General features: G+C 41.3%; 2 protein-coding genes across 2 annotated transcripts in view; one reads left to right on the top strand and one right to left on the bottom strand.

Annotated features, from left to right (window-relative positions):
* Positions 1-1,650: 1,650 nt before the first annotated feature.
* pkia (cAMP-dependent protein kinase inhibitor alpha) lies at positions 1,651-10,602 on the top strand. Its single transcript, XM_034165852.1, has 2 exons — positions 1,651-1,956; positions 10,134-10,602. The coding sequence occupies exons 1-2, from the start codon at positions 1,806-1,808 to the stop codon at positions 10,208-10,210; spliced, it is 228 nt and encodes a 75-aa protein (XP_034021743.1). The 5' UTR covers positions 1,651-1,805; the 3' UTR covers positions 10,211-10,602.
* Positions 10,603-17,823: 7,221 nt separating this feature from the next.
* Positions 17,824-24,157, bottom strand: part of bco1 (beta-carotene oxygenase 1) — a 31,941-nt gene continuing 25,607 nt past the window's right edge. Inside the window, exons 10-11 of the mRNA XM_034165862.1 lie at positions 19,532-19,643; positions 17,824-18,306 (exon numbers count right to left, since the gene is read on the bottom strand). Coding sequence (XP_034021753.1) covers positions 18,152-18,306; positions 19,532-19,643 — 267 coding nt within the window. The 3' untranslated portion in view covers positions 17,824-18,151. The remainder of the gene's footprint in view (positions 18,307-19,531; positions 19,644-24,157) is intronic.

Genomic DNA, 24,157 nt, shown 5'->3' on the forward strand with positions numbered 1-24,157 from the left:
TTGATTAAGAGATAATGTAAAATATACATTAAATGGGGTTTTCAATGTTAAATTGAAACTACCACAAAATCTGTAATCTGGATCAGATTTGAATCAAACTAGCAGAAACCTGCAAATGGTGATACAAGCAACAAATTCGGCACAAATACTCCTTCGACTTTACTCATTTGAAAAAACCAATTAGCCACCTGAATTTTCAACAGGCAGCCAGGTTGAGGTCAATTGAAGAATTACACAGGGGTCAAACTTTTAAAATGCTCCAATCATGTAAAAGGTATAGTTTGGACGATCTATGTTTGAATTCCAGAGTTATGGGGTAAAAACAGCAAAAATGGTGACAAAGGTCAGTTTCAGTTTGTACAGGGGTCAAAGTTAAAGGTGCTCCAATTTTGGTAAAAAGAATTATGCAAATTATTGGTTGAGTTAATAGCATTTTTAAAAAGGAATAGTTTGCACCATATAGTTTGCACCTTAGCTATCATGTTACAGGGTAACATGTCATACGTCATAGAATCCAATGGACGTCGACCTTGTCTGACCTTTACTTTGGAGACCAAGCATTCAGCACTGTCAGAACTATTCCATTTATTCATCCTGTTAGCTCAAACAATAATTTGCATCACTTTTTACCAAAATTTGGGCAACTTTAACTTTTGACCCCGGTACAAACTGAAACTGAACTTTGTCACCATTCTTGCTGTTTTTACCTCATAACTCCATAACATTCAGAAATAGATTGTCCAAACTATACCTTTTTGGAATTGATATGATCGAGCGAATACTGTGGTATAGTTTTCAGTATCTTTTAATTTTGACCCCTGTGTAATTCTTCAATTGACCCCTACCTGGCTGCCTATTGAAAATTCAGGTGGCTAATCGATTATTTCAAAAGAGTAATGTCTGAGGTGTATTTGTGGTGAATTTGATGCTTGTATCACCATTTGCAGGATTGTTTCAGTTATCTGCTGAACTATCAGTCGATAAAGGATGCCACCCTACGTAACGCTCCCAACTATGAAAGAAATTGGATCTTTTTTGACAGTTACGATTTTGTGAAAATTCATCCAATGTTAGAGATAGGGAGTTTTTCCAAGATTTTTCCTGACTTTGCCCTTTGATCTATGACCTTGAAAATTTTATCATTTCTTGCCTGTCAGGATATGAATCTTCAGTAAAAATGTCATAATGATATATGAAAAAATTGTAGGCTCTGGGGGCTGAACACAAAAAAACAGGGGTGAAAACATAACCTCCTCCAACTTCGTTGGTGGCCGTAAAAACAATGTTTAATTGATGTAAATTTGACCTGGAAATCAGATCCAGCTCAGTGACGAAGGACTGACTCAGCCTCCCAGAAAGAGAACGTCAGAATGTCAACAGAGGGCTTTAACCTAAATATTCATGGCGACACAGTTCCCATCATGCTCCATTCTGCCTCCAAGATTCGACACTGTTACCTACCATCCTCCACCGGCCCCTTCTTTGCCCACTTTGCTCTGCAGCGTCACACTTTGTGTTCTTGCTGTACTGCATGTTGCTCCATCTGCACAGTTTATCGCTCTTGTGCCACTTATGTCACTGGACTGAGATGGAAATAGATTAATCAGGGATTAGGGCAAATGATAAAGAGAGGAAGGGATGTATTGTGCCAGCACACTGGACAGCACATTGTGCCGGTTTGAGGATTCTGCTTGGCTCATTGAGTGCAGCTTTTCAGGACAAACGGCACAAATTCTGAGTGTTTTAGCTTGATTTCTTTGTGTCTTACTGTGTGTCAGGCTCTGCTATGGTGAGGCGTGTCAGCAATGACTGAGGTGGAGGCGACCTATGAGGATTTCATTGCCTCTGGACGGACTGGCCGAAGGAATGCCATCCATGAAATCCCGGCAGTCCCTGGAGCGCAGGGACCAGCTGATCTTTCACAGGGCTTGGCACAGCTCAGCATCAGCAAAGCTGGTGAGAAACAACAAAAAAAGAAGCAACAACATTTAGAGGCGTGATTGTTTCATCCCAATTCTGAAACAGAGAGAGCAATTTGTCTCTTCTTTTTAAGTGGCAACTGCTGTTTTTGTGATGTCATAGAGTGAGAGTATGAAAGAACAGACATAAAAGAAAAAAGTGTCATTGTTAAAGGTACTGAAGAGGGAGATAAAAAGAAATGTTTTGAGCCAGATTCTGATCAACAAAAACTACCTTATAAATACTTTTCCCATTATTTGCCAGCTATGGCGGCTAATGTTAGCTTAAGTTCCCAACTCCCAGCATCTTTCCAGCTGAAAGCAGGGAATGTAGCAGTCTGTAGCTAACTGGAAAGCTAACAGTCTCCCTCAGAATGTGGCAAGATAATAGTAGCTCAGTTCAGTTTTCTTACTATTTGCCAATTATGGTGGCTAACTTGAGCTTGCAAGTTGACAAGTAAGGTTTCCCAGCTTCCAATAATTTTGCAGCTGCTAGTGGCTAACTAGAAAGCTAACAATCTGCCTCAGAATTCAATGGCAAGCTAACAGTACGTGATGTTACATCCCTCATTACTGGCTAAATACAGTAGTGTTCAGAATAATAGTAGTGCTATGTGACTAAAAAGATTAATCCAGGTTTTGAGTATATTTCTTATTGTTACATGGGAAACAAGGTACCAGTAGATTCAGTAGATTCTCACAAATCCAACAAGACCAAGCATTCATGATATGCACACTCTTAAGGCTATGAAATTGGGCTATTAGTAAAAAAAAAAGTAGAAAAGGGGGTGTTCACAATAATAGTAGCATCTGCTGTTGATGCTACAAACTCAAAACTATTATGTTCAAACTGCTTTTTTAGCAATCCTGTGAATCACTAAACTAGTATTTAGTTGTATAACCACAGTTTTTCATGATTTCTTCACATCTGCAAGGCATTAATTTTGTTGGTTTGGAACCAAGATTTTGCTCATTTACTAGTGTGCTTGGGGTCATTGTCTTGTTGAAACACCCATTTCAAGGGCATGTCCTCTTCAGCATAAGGCAACATGACCTCTTCAAGTATTTTGACATATCCAAACTGAGCCATGATACCTGGTATGCGATATATAGGCTCAACACCATAGTAGGAGAAACATGCCCATATCATGGTGCTTGCACCACCATGCTTCACTGTCTTCACTGTGAACTGTGGCTTGAATTCAGAGTTTGGGGGTCGTCTCACAAACTGTCTGCGGCCCTTGGACCCAAAAAGAACAATTTTACTCTCATCAGTCCACAAAATATTCCTCCATTTCTCTTTAGGCCAGTTGATGTGTTCTTTGGCAAATTGTAACCTCTTCTGCACATGTCTTTTAATTAACAGAGGGACTTTGCGGGGGATTCCTGCAAATATATTAGCTTCACACAGGCGTCTTCTAACTTGATCATCCTGGAGCTGATCACTGGGTGAGCCTTTGCCATTCAGGTTATTCTTCTATCCATTTTGATGGTTGTTTCCCATTTTCTTCCACGCATCTCTGTTTTTTTTTTTGTTGTTTTTTTTTTGTCCATTTTAAAGCATTGGAGATCATTGTAGATGAACAGCCTATAATTTTGTAGTAGAGAAGCTTGAATCTTCGACTGGACTGGGTTGCTTGACGTGAGGACGTTTCGCTTCAAATCACAGAAGCTTCCTCAGCTAAAATTCTTGCTCTGGTAGTCTGACTTCTGTCTTGACTCTTGTAGAGAAGAATAAACCAGAAGCCAACAAAAGCTGGAGTTTTTATCCTAACCAGACCCCACCTACCGAGAGGCTGACTGCTATAGGCTAGTGACTAAACAATAGCTCTAATTAGCACCTATTGTGCTCTAGTTAGCACTCTCCTAATGACAGGACGGAAGCCTCCCATGATGGCTCCCTTGACGACTCTCTCCTGATGACGTGAATGACTCGTTACCATGAACAAAAGACTGAAACGACTTTGACCTGAGTACCACATTGTAAACAGGGGACAAAGCGTGTCTGAGACCCGCTCCGCGGTTAAGGCTGGGTTTCAACTGTTTTACAAAGAATGCTTCCTTGACACCTCTCTCAAACCATTTCTTCTCTCTGGCTAAGATTTTAACTTCCTTGTCCTCAAACGTGTGGTTAGTGTCTTTCAGGTGGAGATGAACTGCAGATTGAGGTCCACTGGTGACCTCTTTGCGGTGCTGGTATAGCCTCTTGTGTAAAAGTTGCTTCGTCTCACCTATGTAGTGTTCTCTTTGGCTCAAACCACCTCCTTGAACACAAGCTCGGGGTGATCAGGACTCTTCAACACAGAGCCCTACAGGTGCCCACAACTGCAGAGGGAAGGGCTAAAGAGCAACAACTTGTATGGAAAGCCCTCACAGTATGTGGGTACCCACGTTGGTCCCTGGACAAAGTGCAGAAGTCCCAGAAAACAAAGAGACCAGATAGACAGGAGATGGAGACAAGAAGAAGAGTGTCTCTCCCTTATTTAGCAGGAGTAGGAGAAAAACTACAGAGGATCTTCAGACAGCACAAAATCCCAGTTTACTTTAAACCAGTCAATCAATCAATCAATCAACTTTTTTCTTGTATAGCGCCAAATCACAACAAACAGTTGCCCCAAGGCGCTCCACATTGCAAGGCAAGGCCATACAATAATTATGAAACACAGTCTACGTCTAAAGCAACATAACCAAGGGATGGTCCAGGGTCACCCGATCCAGCCCTAACTATAAGCCTTAGCGAAAAGGAAAGTTTTAAGCCTAATCTTAAAAGTAGAGAGGGTATCTGTCTCCCTGATCTGAATTGGGAGCTGGTTCCACAGGAGAGGAGCCTGAAAGCTGAAGGCTCTGCCTCCCATTCTACTCTTACAAACCCTAGGAACTACAAGTAAGCCCGCAGTCTGAGAGCGAAGCGCTCTAATGGGGTAATATGGTACTATGAGGTCCCTAAGATAAGATGGGACCTGATTATTCAAAACCTTATAAGTAAGAAGAAGAATTTTAAATTCTATTCTAGCATTAACAGGAAGCCAATGAAGGGAGGCCAACACGGGTGAGATATGCTCTCTCCTGCTAGTCCCCGTCAGTACTCTAGCTGCAGCATTCTGAACCAACTGAAGGCTTTTTAGGGAACTTTTAGGACAACCTGATAATAATGAATTACAATAGTCCAGCCTAGAGGAAACAAATGCATGAATTAGTTTTTCAGCATCACTCTGAGACAAGACCTTTCTGATTTTAGAGATATTGCGTAAATGCAAAAAGGCAGTCCTACATATTTGTTTAATATGCGCTTTGAATGACATATCCTGATCAAAAATAACTCCAAGATTTCTCACAGTATTACTAGAGATCAGGGAAATGCCATCCAGAGTAACGATCTGGTTAGACACCATGCTTCTAAGATTTGTGGGGCCAAGTACAATAACTTCAGTTTTATCTGAGTCAACACCTTGAGACAGAAATTAGTTCACCCTAAGGACAGGATCCCTAGTTACAAACAGAGCAATGTCGTGTATCATATCAGATGTCAGGAAAACTGTAATGAACACTACATAGGTGAGACAAAGCAACTTTTACACAAGAGGCTATACCAGCACCGCAGAGAGGTCGCCAGTAGACCTCAATCTGCAGTTCATCTCCACCTGAAAGACACTAACCACACGTTTGAGGACAAGGAAGTTAAAATCTTAGACAGAGAGAAGACATGGTTTGAGAGAGGTGTCAAGGAAGCATTATAGGTAAAACAGTTGAAACCCAGCCTTAACCGCGGAGCGGGTCTCAGACACGCTTTGTCCCCTGTTTACAATGTGGTACTCAGGTCAAAGCAGTTTCAGTCTTTTGTTCATGGTAATGAGTCATTCACGTCATCAGGAGAGAGTCGTCAAGGAAGCCATCAGGGGAGGCTTCCGTCCTGTCATTAGGAGAGTGGTAACTAGAGCACAATAGGTGCTAATTAGAGCTATTGTTTAGTCACTAGCCTATAGCAGTCAGCCTCTCGGTAGGTGGGGTCTGGTAAGGATAAAAAACTCCAGCTTTTGTTGGCTTCTGGTTTATTCTTCTCTACAAGAGTCAAGACAGAAGTCAGACTACCAGAGCAAGAATTTTAGCTGAGGAAGCTTCTGTGATTTGAAGCGAAACGTCCTCACGTCAAGCAACCCAGTTCAGTCGAAGGTTCAAGCTTCTCTACTATGGAAACCACCTGGACAACTGAGAGCCTACACAGAATCCTATAATTTTTTGCACTTGCATATAAGTTTTCCCCTCTCCAATCAACTTTTTAATCAAACTACACTGTTCTTCTGAACAATGTCTTGAACGTCCCATTTTCCTTAGGCTTTCAAAGAGAAAAGCATGTTCAACAGGTGCTGGCTTCATCCTTAAATAGGGGACACCTGATTCACACCTGTTTGTTCCACAAAATGGATGAACTCACTGACTGAATGCCACACTACTATTATTGTGAACACCCCCTTTTCTACTTTTTTTTTTTTTTACTAATAGCCCAATTTCATAGCCTTAAGAGTGTGCATATCATGAATGCTTGGTCTTGTTGGATTTGTGAGAATCTACTGAATCTACTGGTACCTTGTTTCTCATGTAACAATAAGAAATATACTCAAAACCTGGATTAATTTTTTTAGTCACATAGCACTACTATTATTATGAACACTACTGTATGCTCACTTCACTTCGCAAGTTAGGTTAACCAACTCCCAACATCTTGGCAGCTCAAAGTAAGTAGCATGGCTGTTAGCAGCTAACTGGAAAGCTGCCAGTCAGTTTCAGAATGCAATGCCAAGCTAATAGTTATGGAAGACATTGCTGCTGATAGCTGTCTCAGTAAATCACATTGCATATGCTTGGTTACATTGTTGACTGTATCACTGGAACCGTATCTTCTTTGTAGTTCAGCAGTTCCCGTTAGGGGTCACTACAGGAGATCAATCGTTTCCATCTCACCCTGTCCTCTGTATCTTCCTCTGTCACACCAACCACCTGCATGTCCTCCTTCAACACATCCATAAACCTCCTCTTTGGCCTCTCTCTTCTCCTCCTGCCTGGTGGCTCCGTCCTCAGCATCCTTCTCCCTATATACCCTGGGTCCCTCCTCTGCACATCTCCAAACCATTTCAATCGCGCCTCTCTGACTTTGTCTCCAATCCGTCCCACCTGAGCTGTCCTTCTGATATGTTCATTCCTAATCTTGCCCATTGTTACTCCCAAAGAGAATCTCAACATCTTCAGCTCTGCCACCTCCAGCTCTGCTTCCTGTCTTTTTGTTAGTGCCACCGTCTCTAAGCCGTACAACATAGCTGGTCTCACTACTGTCTTGTAAACTTCCCCTTCACTCTTGCTGATATTCTTTGGTTGCAAATCACTCCTGCCACCTTTCTCCACCCACTCCACCCTGCCTGCGCTCTCTTCTTCACCTCTTTACCACACTCTCCATTACTTTGTACAGTTGACCCCAAATATTTAAACTCATCTACTTTCACCACTTCTACTCCTTGTAACTGCACTATTCCACTGGGCTCCCTCTCATTCACACACGTACTCAGTCTTGGTTCTACTGACTTTCATTCCCCTTCTCTCCAAATCATATCTCCACCTCTCCAGACTAGACTGAACTTGCTCTCTACTCTCACTACAGATCACAATGTCATCTGCAAACATCATAGTCCATGGAGACTCCTGTCTGATCTCATCTGTCAACCTGTCCATCACCACTGCAAACAAGAAAGGACTCAGAGCGGATCCTTGGTGTAATCCCACCTACACCTTGAATAAGTCTGTCATTCCGACTGTGCATCTCACCGCTGTCACACTATTCTTGTACATGTCCTGCACTACCCTAACATACTTCTCTGCCACTCCAGACTTCCTCGTACAATACCACAGCTCTTCTCTTGGCACCCTGTCATAAGCTTTTTCTAAGTCCACAAACACACAATGTAACTCTTTCTGGCCTTCTCTATACTTCTCCAACAGTATTCTCAAAGCAAACATTGCATCTGTAGTGCTCTTTCTCGGGATGAAACCATATTGCTGCTCACAGATTTTCACCTGTTTTCTAAGCCTAGCTTCTACTACTCTTTCCCATAACTTCATGCTGTGGTTGATCACCTTTATGCCTCTGTAGTTACTGCAGCTCTGCACATCACCCTTGTTCTTGAAAATAGGAACCAGCACACTTCGTCTCCACTCCTCAGGCATTCTCTCACTTTCCAAGATTTTATTAAACAATCTGGTTAGAAACTCTACTGCCATCTCTCCTGGACATTTCCATGTCTCCACTGGAATGTCATCTGGACCAACTGCCTTTCCACTCTTCATCCTCTTCATACCAGCCCTCACTTCTTCCTTACTAATCTCTTGTACTTCCTGATTTCCTCTCACCACATCATCCACCCTTTTCTTTCCCTCATTTTCTTTATTCATCAGCTCTTCAAAATATTCACTCCACTTTCTCAGCACACACTCCTCACTTGACAGCGCATTACCCTAACCTGCTGCACATCCTTTCCAGCTCTGTCCCTTTGTCTGGCCAATCGGTACAAGTCCTTTTCTCCTTCCTTACTATTCAACTTCTTGTACAGCTTGCAGTATGCCTTTTCCTTTGCTTTTGCCACTTCTCTTTTCGCCTTACACCGCATCTCCTTGTACTCCCATCTACTTGCTTCATCTCTACGACTATCCCAAAACTTTTTCGCCAACCTCTTTCTCCTTATGCTTTCCTGGACTTCTTCATTCCACCACCAAGTCTCCTTGTCTTCCTTCCACTGTCCAGATGTCATACCCAGTACTGTCCTAGCTGTCTCCCTCACCACATCTGCAGTACTTTTCCAGTTATCCAAAATTGCTTCCCATCCAACCAGTGCTTCTCTCACCTGCTCGCTAAATTTCACACAACAGTCTTCCTCCTTCAGCTTCCACCATCTGATCCTTTGTTGAGCGCTCACTCTTTTCTTCCTCTTTACCTCTAAATTCATCCTACAAACAAACATCCTATGCTGTCTAACGACACTCTCTCCTGCCACCACCTTACAGTCTCTGATTTCTTTTAGCTTGCACCTCCTATAAAGAATGTAGTCCACCTGTGTGCACCTTCCTCCACTCTTATATGTTACCCTGTGCTCCTCCCTTTTCTTAAAGTAGGTATTCGCCACAGCCATTTCCATCCTTTTTGCAAAATCAACTACCATCTGTCCTTCCCCATTCCTATCCTTGATACCATATCTACCCATTACTTCCTCTCCACCTCTGTTCCCTTCACCAACATGCCCATTGAAGTCTGCTCCTATTACCACTCTTTCATGCTTGGGCACACTCTCCACCACCTCATCTAACACACTCCAGAAATCTTCTTACTCCTTCATCTCACAACCTACCTATGCACTGATGATATTCATCATCACCCCTTCAATTTCCAACTTCACACTCATCACCCTGTCAGACACTCGCTTAACCTCCAACACACTTTTAACATAATCTTCCTTTAAAATGACCCCTACACCATTTCTCTTCCTGTCCTCACCATGGTACAACAACTTGTACCCACTGCCGATGCTCCTGCTCTTACTTCCCTTCCACTTGGTCTCTTGCACACACAATATGTCTACCTTTCTCCTCTCCATCATATCAGCCAGCTCTCTCCCTTTACCAGTCATACTACCAACATTCAAAGTCCCTACTCTCATTTCCACCCTTCTAGTTTTCTTCTTCTCCCGCTGTTTGTAGAAACGTTCTCCTCCTCTTCTTCGTCGTCTTCGCCCAGCAGTAGCCCAATTTCCAACGGCACCCTGTTGGGCAACAGCACCGGTGGTGGACGTTGTTAACCCGGGCCGCGACCGATCCGGTATGGAAATTCGATTCTTAGTCTGCATAGTTGGGTTGGCTTGTTTTACGCCGGATGCCCTTCCTGACGCAACCTTCCTCATCTATCCGGGTTTGGGACCGGCACTCAGAATGTACTGGCTGCACACCCCATGTGGCTGAGTTATCACTGGAACCATATAACGCTGGTATAATATAACATGGTGTAACGTTGGCCGGGTTACCAGTATGAAACTAGTGCAGACTATGTTTGATGTGTTGTGACACCGTGATGTTTTGAACTTGGTCCCAAATGGAAAACTTGTGCTTGAAACAATCCGTGTGTCTTGCTGTTTCTGCTAGGTGATGAGGGAGAAGACTGTGAGAAAAGCCTAGATTCTCCTGTCAAAGAAGACGAGAGTCAAGATGAAAGCAGCTGAGACAACCACACAGTTCTTTAACTGTTGCTCAACCTGACTGCTTGGATGCTGCTAAGCTCAAACTTACTCACGTCCTGTTGGGAAGCAAATCGCTACAGAAACCACAGTTCAGCCTCCCCCGTGCTACACTTGGTTATGCTCCAGTTTCTTTGTCTCCTTTCCTTGTTACCTTTCCTTTATGGCTGCTGACTTGAAATTGCATGTTGCACACTGTTTGGTGTCAGTCAAAACCAGCCCAGTTCAGCTTTCAGCGGTCCAAGGAGGGGAGTGCGACCTCATGCAAGGTTTCTTTGGCTCAAGCGCTACCTCAGATTTCTAGCTGCCCACATCCAGAGTGACTGGACCCCAAATCTTCCTCTACTCATTTTGCATTAACATGTCAGCTCCCTCTGTCTCTACTCTTGTTTTCCAGCCATGGATCAGGCTTTGTCACAACAGCACTACAGCTCTCAAACATTTAAAAAAAAAAACAATGCAATAATTCAAATTTTAACCATTAATGTAGCAGCCAATAACTATTTTGTAGGTAAAGATTTACTGGTGTAATGGTGCCCTGCTCAGAGATTGAAGCAACGCTCCCTATGTGTGTTGCAATCTAAGCTTTTCAGTTCCCTGTTTAGAGAGACGGGCTAACCATTCATGCATATTTTGTGCATGTACGGAGCCAACATATACATTTTATATGTGCAAGTCTTGCACTCTGAAACTGGTTCCCCTTCCCATGATTAGTAAGAGAGTAGCAGTGAACATCAACAGCATTCTAAATGGTGAACAACCTTCCAGAAATCCCTCCAAGAAACCAAGTTCAGAGATTGAAAAGACCTCAGAGAATTTGGTTTGACTTGAGTCAATAAAGGTCTTATCTTTCCCGGACATGGAATCCTTCTTGTTGGTAAAGGGCTCTAACTTGCGTTCATTCTACTAGGAGGGGGACAAAAGTGGTTGGAGACAGAAGCTGGTGTTTTGGCCCTGAGATGCTGGTGTTAGTGTGACATCTCGTGACACTGAATCATTTATAGTACCTTGAACAAACTAACGCCAAAAACTGTGCTTTATTGTTCAGGTTATCTTACAGAGAACCAGTTCTACTATATGTAAACAATTTTCAATAAATAACTGATGTACAAGTGTCATTATCCTGCACAACATGGTTACAGAAAAAAACTAATGAAAAATGGACATTTACAGCTTTTACAAAATTACTTTTTAATTTAGGCTTGAGAATTGTGCATTCACATTGTCACACATCAAACAATTATATTTTTTTAGTCCTTCATAAATCAAAACCGTTTGAGTAAACAGCAAGTAACATTACACGGACATTCAAATCAATATCAGGGTAAAACTGCAGGGATATACTATACAGCAGAAGTGTCACACTGGGGGCCTGCAGGCCAAATTTGGCTCCTTACCACCCCAGAACTGCAGGTGGCACTATAGTTTCTTCTGTTTTGTGCCCATTGCTAAACATTGCATTATCCATGTCATTAGCTGATTTAATTGTGAGATTTCCCCATGCAGGTGTTTCTTTTTTACTTTGCCGTTGCCAGGAAACTAATTTGTATATTTGTATATTATTAGTGTTTGCATCGCCTCCATTGTACGCTCAGTCACCGCCCTGTGCTACACTCGTACTCAGAACAGCACATTCAATGTTCCACATATTTGAAATTTTGATGCAGTTTGCGTCACATTTCTCTATGCAAGAATGTTGCAAGGCACTACATAACACAACACAACAATGCAAAAATAATGTCTTGTGGCGATAACGTCAACATGGCTTCAGACAGCCGTTCTTCGCTCAGCAGCATCTCATGGACAATCTTCGTGTAGCTTTTTGTAAAAGAGCAGACTGCCTACTTCAAACATATTTTAAACTAGTGTGATGTTTGTTACTTTTCACTGACCATAAGTCCGTTTAAAAAATTTTCTTTTAGAAAATTTTAAAATGCGCTTTAATCTAGATGAATAATTTAACTGGTTGTAAACCGTTCCACTGCCAATGATAAAAAATTGTATTTATTTATAAAATTTTAAGATAATTTTTGCTTTTTGAAATACTCTAAGAAAATTTGCACCAATGTTATAAAATGAATATGAGACTCATAAAAGTAAGTAAGTCCCTTCGGCTGCTTACTTGTTTGCACTCGGGGTGGCCACAGCAAATCCAAGGTGGATCTGCATGTTGAATTGGCACAGGTTTTACGCCAGATGCCCTTCCTGACACAACTCCATGTTACCCCCGCGGGGAGAGCTGGGATTTGAACCCTGAACGTTCTGAACTGAAACCAAGCGCATTAACCACTTGGCCACCACCCCCTATGAGACTCTCATAAAAGTAAGTGCATATATTTGGCTATTGGAGTGTTTTGTTTTGTTTTTTTTGTTGTTGTTTTTTTTTGGGGGGGGGGGGGGCAATCTTCCATTTGGGTTTTGACAACGACAAAAAAAAAATCATAATAGTGGTGGGAAATTTATGAAGGGCCTTTTTTAAAGAGTTTTCTAACAATTTCATATTTTATAAGTAAATTATGGATTGTTAAAGTAACTAGAAGATACTGCAAAGGTATAAATAAAAGTGCCATTCATTGCAGCTATACTGATTATCATATTTATTGATCACTGAGCACCTTGTCAATGGAGATTATCTTTTTTTTTGTTATTTGTTTTGTTTTCTGAAATTCAATGACATCAACATTTTATGCGCCAACACTTTATTACTGTGTTCCTGTCAATCAATATCAATATAGTTACATTTAGCTTCTTCATGTTGGATGTGTGTTTGTTTAAAATGAGACTCAGTTCAAAGTCAACGCTGGATAACAGCAGAATGACTGCAGACGTGTGTAATGGTTTGTGCTTCATAATATTTGAAGGTGTGTGTATGTGCATGCGTGCGTGTACACGTGTGTAGTTTTGTTGCACTGTTTGCGGTTGTGAGAGTGAATTTTCTATTTTTTATTACTGTCATTAATTTTGAAAAAGTACAATGCATTTTTCTACCCATGTGCACTGCAAAAGTGTTTTGAGATTCATTATTTGGTCCTGTAATATTTGTTTCTATTTAAAGGTGGAAAACATTGCTAGACGTTTGATAATGTTCAGTTTTGGATTATTTATATTGGATGCATACAGTTTAAATGGTGAATGTAAAATGAAAAAAGAGAATAGTTTGCACCCTGTGTCATGCTGAATGATCACGTTACAGGTTAGCATATGTCATAGAGTCCAATGGACATTGACCTTGTTTGAGCTTCATGTCAATAATCTTTATCATGTTTTATCAAAATTGGAGCAACTTTAACTTTTGACTCCTGTACAAACTGAAATTGACCTTTGTCACCATTTTATCTGTTTTTACCCCATAACTCCATAACATTCAGTCATAGACAGACCAAGATATACCTTTTTAGAATCTTTATGATCCAAAAAAAAAAAAATGCTGTATTTTTCAATATGATTGGAGCATTTTTCAAATGACCCCTGTGTAATTCTTCACTGACCCCTGCAGGTCTTTCGAGGGAGCTCCAGGATGCCTCCACCTCTGAAAACAAATTTCATGCCACATACTAACACTCCTGAAAGTGTGGTGCTTTTAATATTACACAGTAGTGGTGGGGTTTTTTTTTGTGTGTGTGTGTGTGTGTTGGCTGTTGAATCAATCTGAACATTTATTTTAAAAAAGAATTGTTGAAGGGAGATTTAGAGTATTTGTAAGCAGTGTCTCCCTCTAGTGGCCAACTGCAGCACCCCCCCCCCAAAAAAAAAAAAATTGGTAGCTGTGATACAATCCTTGTTCTGTTGTATTTTGTAATCTAAAAAAAAATAATAATAATTCAAGTACAATAAGATTAAAATAATGTTAAGAGCTTTTCGTGGCTTATTCTTCATTTCTTCATCTGTACCCAGATATTTAGTCATCTTCTTTTTAATGTGTAAACATTGAAGGGATTTTACATTTTTGATATCAATAATCTGCATTTTTGAATAAAATAAAATAAAATAACGAGTAACACTGATGACAGTCAGAGGTGCCGTGAGGACAGGCTCTTTTCTTTGACAAAAACTGCCAAATCAGTTTAATATTTTACCTAAACTATTTGCATTTTAATTGCAAATTCAATTAAAATGCATTGCATTGATGCCCTGCTCTTGTAATTTTCATCACCACATCTATTTTCACACAGGTGAGCAGTGTCTGTCCTGTCTGTGCATTCCTCCTCCAAGCAATTTCCACCCACCATAATGTGGATGACTGTTGACTCCAAAAGAAGAGTTTTGTTTTAGAAAAAAGTTAAGGTCACTGGGTTGACAGTAAAAATTTGGATTGTCACTGCAATATCCACCAAACATGGCACACCATGTGAGTAGGTTATGGAAATGCTCAGGCACCATCAAATTTACTGGAGGTCATGCATTGGGGTGAAGATCACTAAGGTCATTCAATTTGCACCAAACATGGCACACATTTGGATGTGGGTTCCACAATTGCCTATCAAGGGCAAATTTGTTAATGGTCAATTATTGGGGTCACGGTCATGTGTCTGTCTGTCTGTTTGCTGGCAAACTCCTCCCAGGTCCTTTTGCTGATTTTGACCAAACGTGGTAAGGCAATGAGGGTTAATCCTGAAATTGCCCTGTAATTCATTTCAGCAAAGGTCAAAGTTAAGGAATTTGATTTTCAGCCTGATTTTCAACCAAATATGGCACACTTAAACACCTAAACACTTAGGTGGATTCTAAAATGGCCCAGGACTGATCAGCCAGAAGTCAATAACATGAATGAAGGTCAAGGTCATTGGGGTCAAATGTTTCCATAGTAGAGAAGCTTGAACCTTTGACTGGACTGGGTTGGTTGACGCGAGGACATTTCACTTCAAATCGCAGAAGCTTCCTCAGCTAAAATTCTTGCTCTGGTAGTCTGACTTCTGTCTGACCCTTGTTGAGAAGAACAAACAGAAGCCGCAAAAGCTGGAGTTTTAAACCTAACCAGACGCCTCCTACTGAGAGGCAGACTGCTATTGGCTAGTGACTAAACAATTGCTTTAATTAGCACCTATTATGCTGTAGTTAGCACCCTCCTAATGACAGGGTAGCTGTCCATCCTAATGATGGGACTGACGCCTCTCCTGATGGCGTGAATGACTCATTACCATGGACAAAAGACTGAAACTGCTTTGATCTGAGTTCCCCATTGTAAACAGGGGACAAAGCGTGTCTCAGACCCCCTCCCTGGTTAAGGCTGGGTTTCAACTATTTCACATAGAATGCCGCTTTCACCCCTCTCTCAAACCATTCCTTCTCTCTGGCTAAGATTTTAACTTCCTTGTCCTCAAAAGTGTGATTAGTGTCTTTAGGGTGGAGATGAACTGCAGACTGAGGTCCACTGGCGCCCTCTCTGCGGTGCTGGTATAGCCTTTTGTGTAAAGGTTGCTTAGTCTCACCTATGTACTGTTCGTTACAGTTTTCCTGACATCTGATAGAATACACTACACTGCTGTTTGTAACTAGGGATCCTGTCCTTAGGGTGAACTAATTTCTGTCCCCTGACCACAGGTGAACCAAAACTGCAGCAACTCCAGAGTTCTGGGGTCATTGCTTGGACTTGATCACAGGGCCCTACCTCGGTGGGCAGTGGGCTTGTGATCCCCATGTGCACGGTCCAAATACACACCCAGTTCGTAAAGCTCTGGCAGCATCTTCAGCACTGCAGCTAAACAGGATGCTACAGTAAAAACAAAGACCAGCCATCTTCCCTCCAGTGCAGAGCACAGGACGACTACAAACACTTCCACCGCATCCATCCACATTCAGGTGCAGCTCCATCCAGAGATGGGAGTTGCATTCGTGTTGGCGATCCTCCTGTCCTGTGCGCCAATAGCATTTCTTGTATATTTGTCTGTGAATTGTTCTGTGAATTGTTCTGTAATTTATGTTTGTAGCATGGCCCAAGCAGAGGGTCACCCCTTTGAGTCTGGTCTGCTTGAGGTTTCTTCCTTAGAGGGAGGTTTTCCTTACCACTGTTGCTCTGGGGGTTGGTAAAGTTAGACCTTACCTGTGTGAAGCACTTTGAGACTCTGTTGTGACTTGGCGCTATATAAATGAAAATAAATTGATTTTAACCCATGTGTCATTGACATATCCGAACCAGTGACTGGGAGGGATGCCCGTGAAAGACGTCAAGGCTGTCTTCTCCACTCGCTCCATGTACAGATTGGCCACAATGGGGAATACCGGAGACCCCATCGCACAACCATGGATCTGCCTGTAGTAATTCCCCCTAAACAGGAAATACGTGGTGTTAAGACAGATCTCCAAGAGTTGGCAGATGTGGTCTGGTGTGAGTTTGGTCCTTTCAAGTAGAGACCCATCCTCCAGCAGTCTCTGCCTCACAGCTGAGTCTCAGCGGTGTGGATGCAGGTGAACAACGATGTCACATCAAATGACACCATAGTTTCATCTGCCTCCAGCTGCAGGTCCTTGATCTGGTTCACAAAATCTTGTGTGTTCTCCATATGGTGGTCTGTCTTACCCACTAGAGGAGCCAAAATCCATTTGAGGTGCTTGGCCAAATTGTACGTGATGGAATCTGTGCTCCATACAACAGGCCTGACTGGTACGTCTTGTTTGTGCATTTTGGGCAGTCCATAGATGCACGGAGTGGCGTCCCCAGGGTACAGGCTGTAGTATGTCTGCCTGTTGATGAGTCCCTCTTTCTCCAGGTTTTGGAGGTAGCTAATGATTTTCTTCTTACAGCCGCTTGTGGGGTCTCTCTTCAGACGCTCGTATGTATTGGAGTCACTGAGCAAGTTGTTAATCTTGGCCTTGTAGTCCGATGTGTTCAGGACCACCGTGCATCTGCCTTTATCCGCTGGCAGGATGATGATGCTTTGGTCCTTCTGCAGTGCTGGCAAAGCTTTCCATTCTTCTCCTGTGATGTTGGACGGAGGAGGCTTAGCACTGTTCAGCACTGCTGTGACTCTTAGTCGGAGGTCCCCAGCTTCTGACTCTGACAAACTGTTATGTTTAATGGCTGACTCTACTGCAGTGATGTAATCTACTGTCGGTATATGTTTAGGGGCCACTGAGAAATTTAGTCCTTTAGCGAGCACATCCTTTTCTGTCTGTGTAAGAACTCTGTCGGAGAGATTCTTTACCCAATTTTCCCTTTCTGAAACGTCCTCGCGTCAAGCAACCCAGTCCAGTTGAAGATTCAAGCTTCTCTACTATGGAAACCACCTGGACAACTGAGAGCCTACACAGTCAAACGTTTGCCTTAACCCTTTGTTGTCTTGATGCCCATTGGTCCTATTACCTGTTATCACATAAATTATACCCACAAATCCAAAATACTAAAAATAAGTGACTATGTGCAAAAATAACATTTTCAATGAATTGAGGATTTTTTTTTAAAGTTCAGTTTCACAGTTTATGAGTTAAAAAAATGTCATTTTAAAAACTGTAAAGATTGAAGATCCTTTTCCTAACACCACATCTGGTGGTGTTTTTATTATCTCAATATTTTATATAAGCTGTTTGGCTGTTTTATCAGATTATTAATTTTGAATATATTTTTATTTATATATTTATATACTATTATACATTTGATATATTATTTAGATAATTTGATTTTTTAATAATTTTATTTATTTAGCATAAGAACACAGTACTTTTAGCTGGATTATAACAAATTTGATCTTATCCGAGGCATTCTAGTCTAAAATATAACGTATAAATCATATGAAAAACAGTATACATTACTCTCAATATCACATTTGTTTTGCAGTAATCAAGTTTTCTTTCTACTGCAGCTCGATTTCAACCGTTTATTGAGTCAGTCTTTATTCTGCACACAGTGCTGGTGTGACACACGTGTGACAGGCAGGCACACATATTTCTACATATGTGGGAGGGTTGAGAACTTTTGTGGGAAATTTCTCCCTAATTTCCTTGTGGGATAAAGATTCCGTGCATATCCCTGTGCAGCTCGGTGTTCACGTATGCTCGAGCCACTTCTTTGAACGTTCTACCATCGAGCACGAGGACGAAGCCAAACTGACCGGGGCAGGAGTTAATCACTGATGTTAAGACAACACCTGCAAGCCAGAAGAAAAGGTCACAATGAGAAAACAAACCAGAAATTAGAAAACTGTGAGGCCAATTACATCATTCTGTCATGTTTGACCCTCATCCTCCTCATACCTCCAGTTTAGATCTCGATGTAGGATTTAACTCCACTGGTGTAATATCGAACCTAACTAACTGAAGTTCTACACCAAAGACAGGACAACTTAGTGATCCTTACTACACCAGACATCTGATCACTTTGAGGTGGACCAGATGACAAACACAACAGGACAACACCAGCACTCACCACAGATACGGACTTCCAGCTTCCCTATTGCACAAAAACGTCTCCATGCATCCAGTTTGGGAATCACAGAGTCACCTCCAAGTACAGTGGACATAAACCTGAACTGTATGAAGAAATTCACTGGAGAGACCACAGAAATATCATGTTTGAAATTCAGCAGCTGGCAGAAGTACATACATCAGCAAACAGCTCACAGGCAAACCCATGGCCAACGAAAACCCTGAAGACCACATGTACGAGCAAGAGGTATGCCCACAACAGATGGCCAGATCAAGAACACCCCTCTGGCCAAAAAAACAAACACCACACCCTGACAAACCCTCCCCAGGATAGGCATTAGATCAGGTATGGAAGCAAGTGCTGGCACTGTGTCGCAGCAACCACCTCACTGCAGAACTGTTCCAGGTTCATTCTCACCTCCAGAACAAAACCATCTTGATGCCATAGCCAGGTGAACTGTGGACATCCTCTTAGACTCTTCCAATTCCTGGAGTCCTCAGCACTGAGGCAAAATCAAACACAAGCCTCACAACCAAACTGTAGGAGGGTAATCACCAGAATTTACAGATTTAGACCTTCATTGCTCTGTAAAGATATCAACATCGCCATGAGGTCCAGAGACCTCCTGACTCCATAAATTCCTGCCAGATGTTACAAGATATGACTGTCACCGTCAGGACAAATGAATGTCAACACATTTGATACTTTCACCAAAAAGTCTTGTCCCAGGACAATTACCAATCAAGACACTATGACTTCTCTGAAGTCACAGTGAGAACTCAAATGTCTGTCTCCCCCGCCCCACAAAAAAAACAAAGAGCAACAAAACACACATTCAGGTTCATGAGAACACATATACAGGTGAGGCACAGAACATCTCTGTTTGCTTTTGACTGTGAAAGAGCTTGTACCATCTTTCTGCCTGCAATAACGTGCAGTAAACTTACCATCGTCCTCTGACTCTCCATTTGGTCTCGGGACAAACACCGGCTCTGAAGGCCAGCAGTTACTTTCACTCCAACAATCCATTTCCTTCGTTTCTGTGTCAAACTTTCCAATCTATGGTAAAGGAGGAGAAAATCCTTTGATTAAACGATACAAAACAAAATGTGCTTCATGTATAACTACATGCCATCACCACTTATTTAAAGAGGTTGGGTCCCAAGTGGTACATATTACAAGTACTGTTGTCATTGCTAGTTTCTTCCTGATGCATTTGTCACTTTTATGCTTAGGTTGTCTGAAGATGAGATGTGGTGGGCCATAGAGCTGGCTCGTTCGTGTTATCTATCACAAGAAAGCATTTGTATTTTAAACAGCCATGAACCATGAGCCAGTGATAAATACAGAGTTGGAAAAAGTTAAACATTGGTTTGATATAAACAGATTGTCACTAAATATTAATAAGACAAATTTTATATTGTTTAATGATAGAGCGAAAAAAAATAATGTGTCAATACAAATAGATGGAATGGATATACAAAGGGTAAAAGAAACAAAATTTTTAGGAGTCATGATTGATGACGATCTTACATGGAAGTCACACATAAATTACATAAAAGGAAAAATAGCGAAAGCCATTGCTGTTTTGCATAAAGTAAAATATTCATTAAATAGTTATGGTTTATTAACATTGTACAATTCATTGATTGTCCCATATTTAACTTATTGTGTAGAAATCTGGGGATCAACATATACAACCTATATACAACCTTTATTTATTTTGCAGAAAAGAGCTTTAAAAGTGATTAGTAACAGTGGTTTTAGAGATCCATCTAATCCATTGTTTATTAAGTATAGGGTACTTAAATTTCATGATTTAGTCAATTTGAAAATATTACAATGTACCAAGTTAATAAAAATATTTTACCAACAAACATTAAAAATATGTTTGAAAAAAGAGTAAGTAGTTATAAATTGAAAGGAATAGAAGTCTTTAAAAAACCTAGATTTAGAACCAAAGTAAAGGAACGGAGTATTGCAGTAAATGGTGTAAAATTATGGAACAATCTTAATAAAGAAATTAAAGAATTAAGGTCGCTTAAATTATTTTAAAAACATATTAAATTAGATGTATTAAGTAAGTATGAAACCATGAAATAAGTCAGTGGGCTGCAAGAAAGTAAAAAAAAAAAAAAGGTAATCTGTTAATAATGTTTGGAGTGTCTTAAGTTCAAAATTTAACCTGTCAGAGATGTAATCTATTAAATAATGGTCATAATTATGAAATGGGTCAGTGGTATGTGACAAGTTAAAGAAATGCAGTCTGTTAAATAATGTTGACTATGATGCTGGATATTGAAAGACTGTATTGTTAAAAGGGGCAGAAATCACAAGACTTGTTCTTTCTGCTCCTTTTCATTCTGGTGTTGTGGTGCTTTGTTTCTGCTTTTCTGTTTTTCTTTTAAATGAATGAAATAAATATTAAAGAAAGAAGAAAGAAAGAACCTGATCTCAAGTCCAGCGTTGTATATTTCTTTATTTAAAGAGTCCAACACTCAGATGCGCCTAACGTACGAGGGCTGTCAATAAAGTATAGGTCCTTTTTATTTTTTTCAAAAACTATATGGATTTCATTCATATGTTTTTACGTCAGACATGCTTGAACCCTCGTGCGCATGCGTGAGTTTTTCTACGCCTGTCGGTGACGTCATTCGCCTGTGAGCACTCCTTGTGGGAGGAGTCGTCCAGCCCCTCGTCGGAATTCCTTTATCTGAGAAGTTGCTGAGAGACTGGCGCTTTGTTTGATCAAAATGTTTTCTAAACCTGTGAGACACATCAAAGTGGACACGGTTCGAAAAATTAAGCTGGTTTTCAGTGAAAATTTTAACGGCTGATGAGAGATTTTGAGGTGATACTGTCGCTTTAAGGACTTCCCACGGTGCGAGACGTCGCACAGCGCTCTCAGGCGCCGTCGTCAGCCTGTTCAAGCTGAAAACCTCCACATTTCAGGCTCTATTGATCCAGGACGTCGTGAGAGAACAGAGAAGTTTCAGAAGAAGTCGGTTTCAGCATTTTATCCGGATATTCCACTGTTAAAGGAGATTTTTTTAATGAAAGACGTGCGGACAGGTCCGCGCGTCGGGACGCAGCCGGCGCGGTGCGGCGGCACAGGAAAAACACCTCCGTGTTGATAACCATTTGTAAAATCCAGGCGGCTTTTGATGGCTTTCAGTGGAGTGAGTATATGAGAAATTGTTTATCAGCTGGAGATGTTCCAACTTGTCCTTAAGGCTTCCAACAGAGGTGTTTTTCCTGTGGTGGAGTGTCACGGCGGCTGCGAGCCGACGCTGCAATCCGTCCGCACGTCTTTCTTTAAAAAAATCTCCTTTAACAGTGGAATATCCAGATAAAATGCTGAAACCGACTTCTTCTGAAACTTCTCTGTTCTCTCACGACGTCCTGGATCAATAGAGCCTGAAATGTGGAGGTTTTCAGCTTGAAACAGGCTGATGACGGCGCCTGGGAGCGCTGCACGACGTCTCGCTCCGTGGGAAGTCCTTAAAGCGACAGCGTCACCTCAAAATCTCTCATCAGCCGTTAAAATTTTCACTGAAAACCAGCTCAATTTTTCGAACCGTGTCCACTTCGATGTGTCTCACAGGTTTAGAAAAAATTTTGATCAAACAAAGCGCCAGTCTCTCAGCAACTTCTCAGACAAAGGAATTCCGACGAGGGGCTGGACGACTCCTCCCACAAGGAGTGCCCACAGGCGAATGACATCACCGACAGGCGTGGAAAAACTCACGCATGCGCACGAGGGTTCAGGCATGTCTGACGTAAAAACATATAGTTTTTGAAAAAAATAAAAAGGACCTATACTTTATTGACAGCCCTCGTATGTAAGTGGGTTCGCAACACACATACACCCTGTTTGCCTGCACATATCACTGCCAGTCACCTGCAAGTGTAACGGACTCTGTTTTTGTTGCTCTTCTGTTTCGGTTTTCCGTTTCTAAAAAAAATGATGAAAACCTTGTAACCGTTAGAATGGCCTCAGCAGTGGGTCACCCCTCTGAGTCTGATCTGCTTGAGGTTTCTTCCTCATTATCATCAGAGGGAGTTTGTTGTGACCACTGTCACCTGTGTGCTTGCTCAGGGGGGTTGGCATGGTTAGACCTTACTTGTATGAAGCACCTTGGTGCAACGTGGTTGCGATTTGGTCCTATATAAATAAAATAAATTGAAACTGTATTAGTGTGGTGGCACATTACAGCCACTGTAGAGTTAAAAAAAACAGCAGGGGGAGGGGAAAACATTTTAGGAGAGATGTTCTCACTCCTCGTTGTTAGCCATCTCTCTTACACTAAAAGAAAATAATTTTTAAGTTAACAAATTCAATAAATAATATATCATATAATATGATGAATGAGGCCACATTCAAAGCTTTTGCAACTCACTAATGTATGGCATGCAACATCTGCGATATGAGGTTCCAAAGCAAAGTGGTGGCACCCCCTGATAAAAAAAAATAAATATAACAATGCAAAAATATCCTCGGCCGTATGAGCATAAAAATAGAAAACAGAATGTGACTTTTTGTCCTCTTAAAATAGGTCAAGTTTAGCCAGGTTTGAATTTGTCTGAGGTCTGTGTGCCAAGAATCTTCCGTGTGTGACAGTGGCCAGCAGGTGTCACTGTGCATGTGGTAGTCAACAGCCCCCCCCCCCCCCCCCCCCCCCCCCCACACACACACACACACACACAGCCAAAGAATACTCTGACCAGTAATAGGCCAGAGTACCAGATGCTTGTATCACCATTCACAGGATTCTGCTCTAAATATTCTCTTATCTGCTGCACTATTTGTCTCTCAGACTACATGCATTTTAGTAAATATTTCATGACGTTTTCATCCATACATATCAGTATACACTGTATAATTAGCTAAGATAGCTGGGTCAAGTGATGGCTTTTTAAGTAATGGTTTAATTACTGCCACCTTAAAAGCCTGTGGTACATAGCCAACTAATAAAGATAGATTGATCATATTTAAGATCGAAGCATTAATTAACGGTAGGGGTTCCTGGAGCAGCCTGGTAGGAATGGGGTCTAATAGACATGTTGATGGTTTGGAGGAAGTGACTAATGAAAGTAACTCAGAACAATTGGAGAGAAAGAGTCTAACCAAATACCAGCATTACTGAAAGCAGTCGAACATAAAGATATGTCTTTGGGATGGTTATGAATAATTTTTTCTCTAATAGTTAAAATTTTATTTGCAAAGAAAGTCATGAAGTCATTACTAGTTAAAGTTAAAGGAATACTCGGCTCAATAGAGCTCTGACTCTTTGTCAGCCTGGCTACAGTGCTGAAAAGAAACCTGGGGTTGTTCTTATTTTCTTCAATTAGTGATGAATAGCAAGATGTCCTAACTTTACGGAGGGCTTTTTTTATAGAGCAACAGACTCTTTTTCCAGGCTAAATGAAGATCTTCTAAATTAGTGAGATGCCATTTCCTCTCCAGCTTACAGGTTATCTGCTTTAAACTGCGAGTTTGTGGGTTAAACCACGGAATCAGGCACTTCTGATTTAAGGCTCTCTTTTTCAGAGGAGCTACAGCATCCAAAGTT

The sequence above is a fragment of the Thalassophryne amazonica genome, chromosome 1 (genome assembly GCF_902500255.1).
Source record: "Thalassophryne amazonica chromosome 1, fThaAma1.1, whole genome shotgun sequence".
NCBI lineage: Eukaryota > Metazoa > Chordata > Actinopteri > Batrachoidiformes > Batrachoididae > Thalassophryne > Thalassophryne amazonica.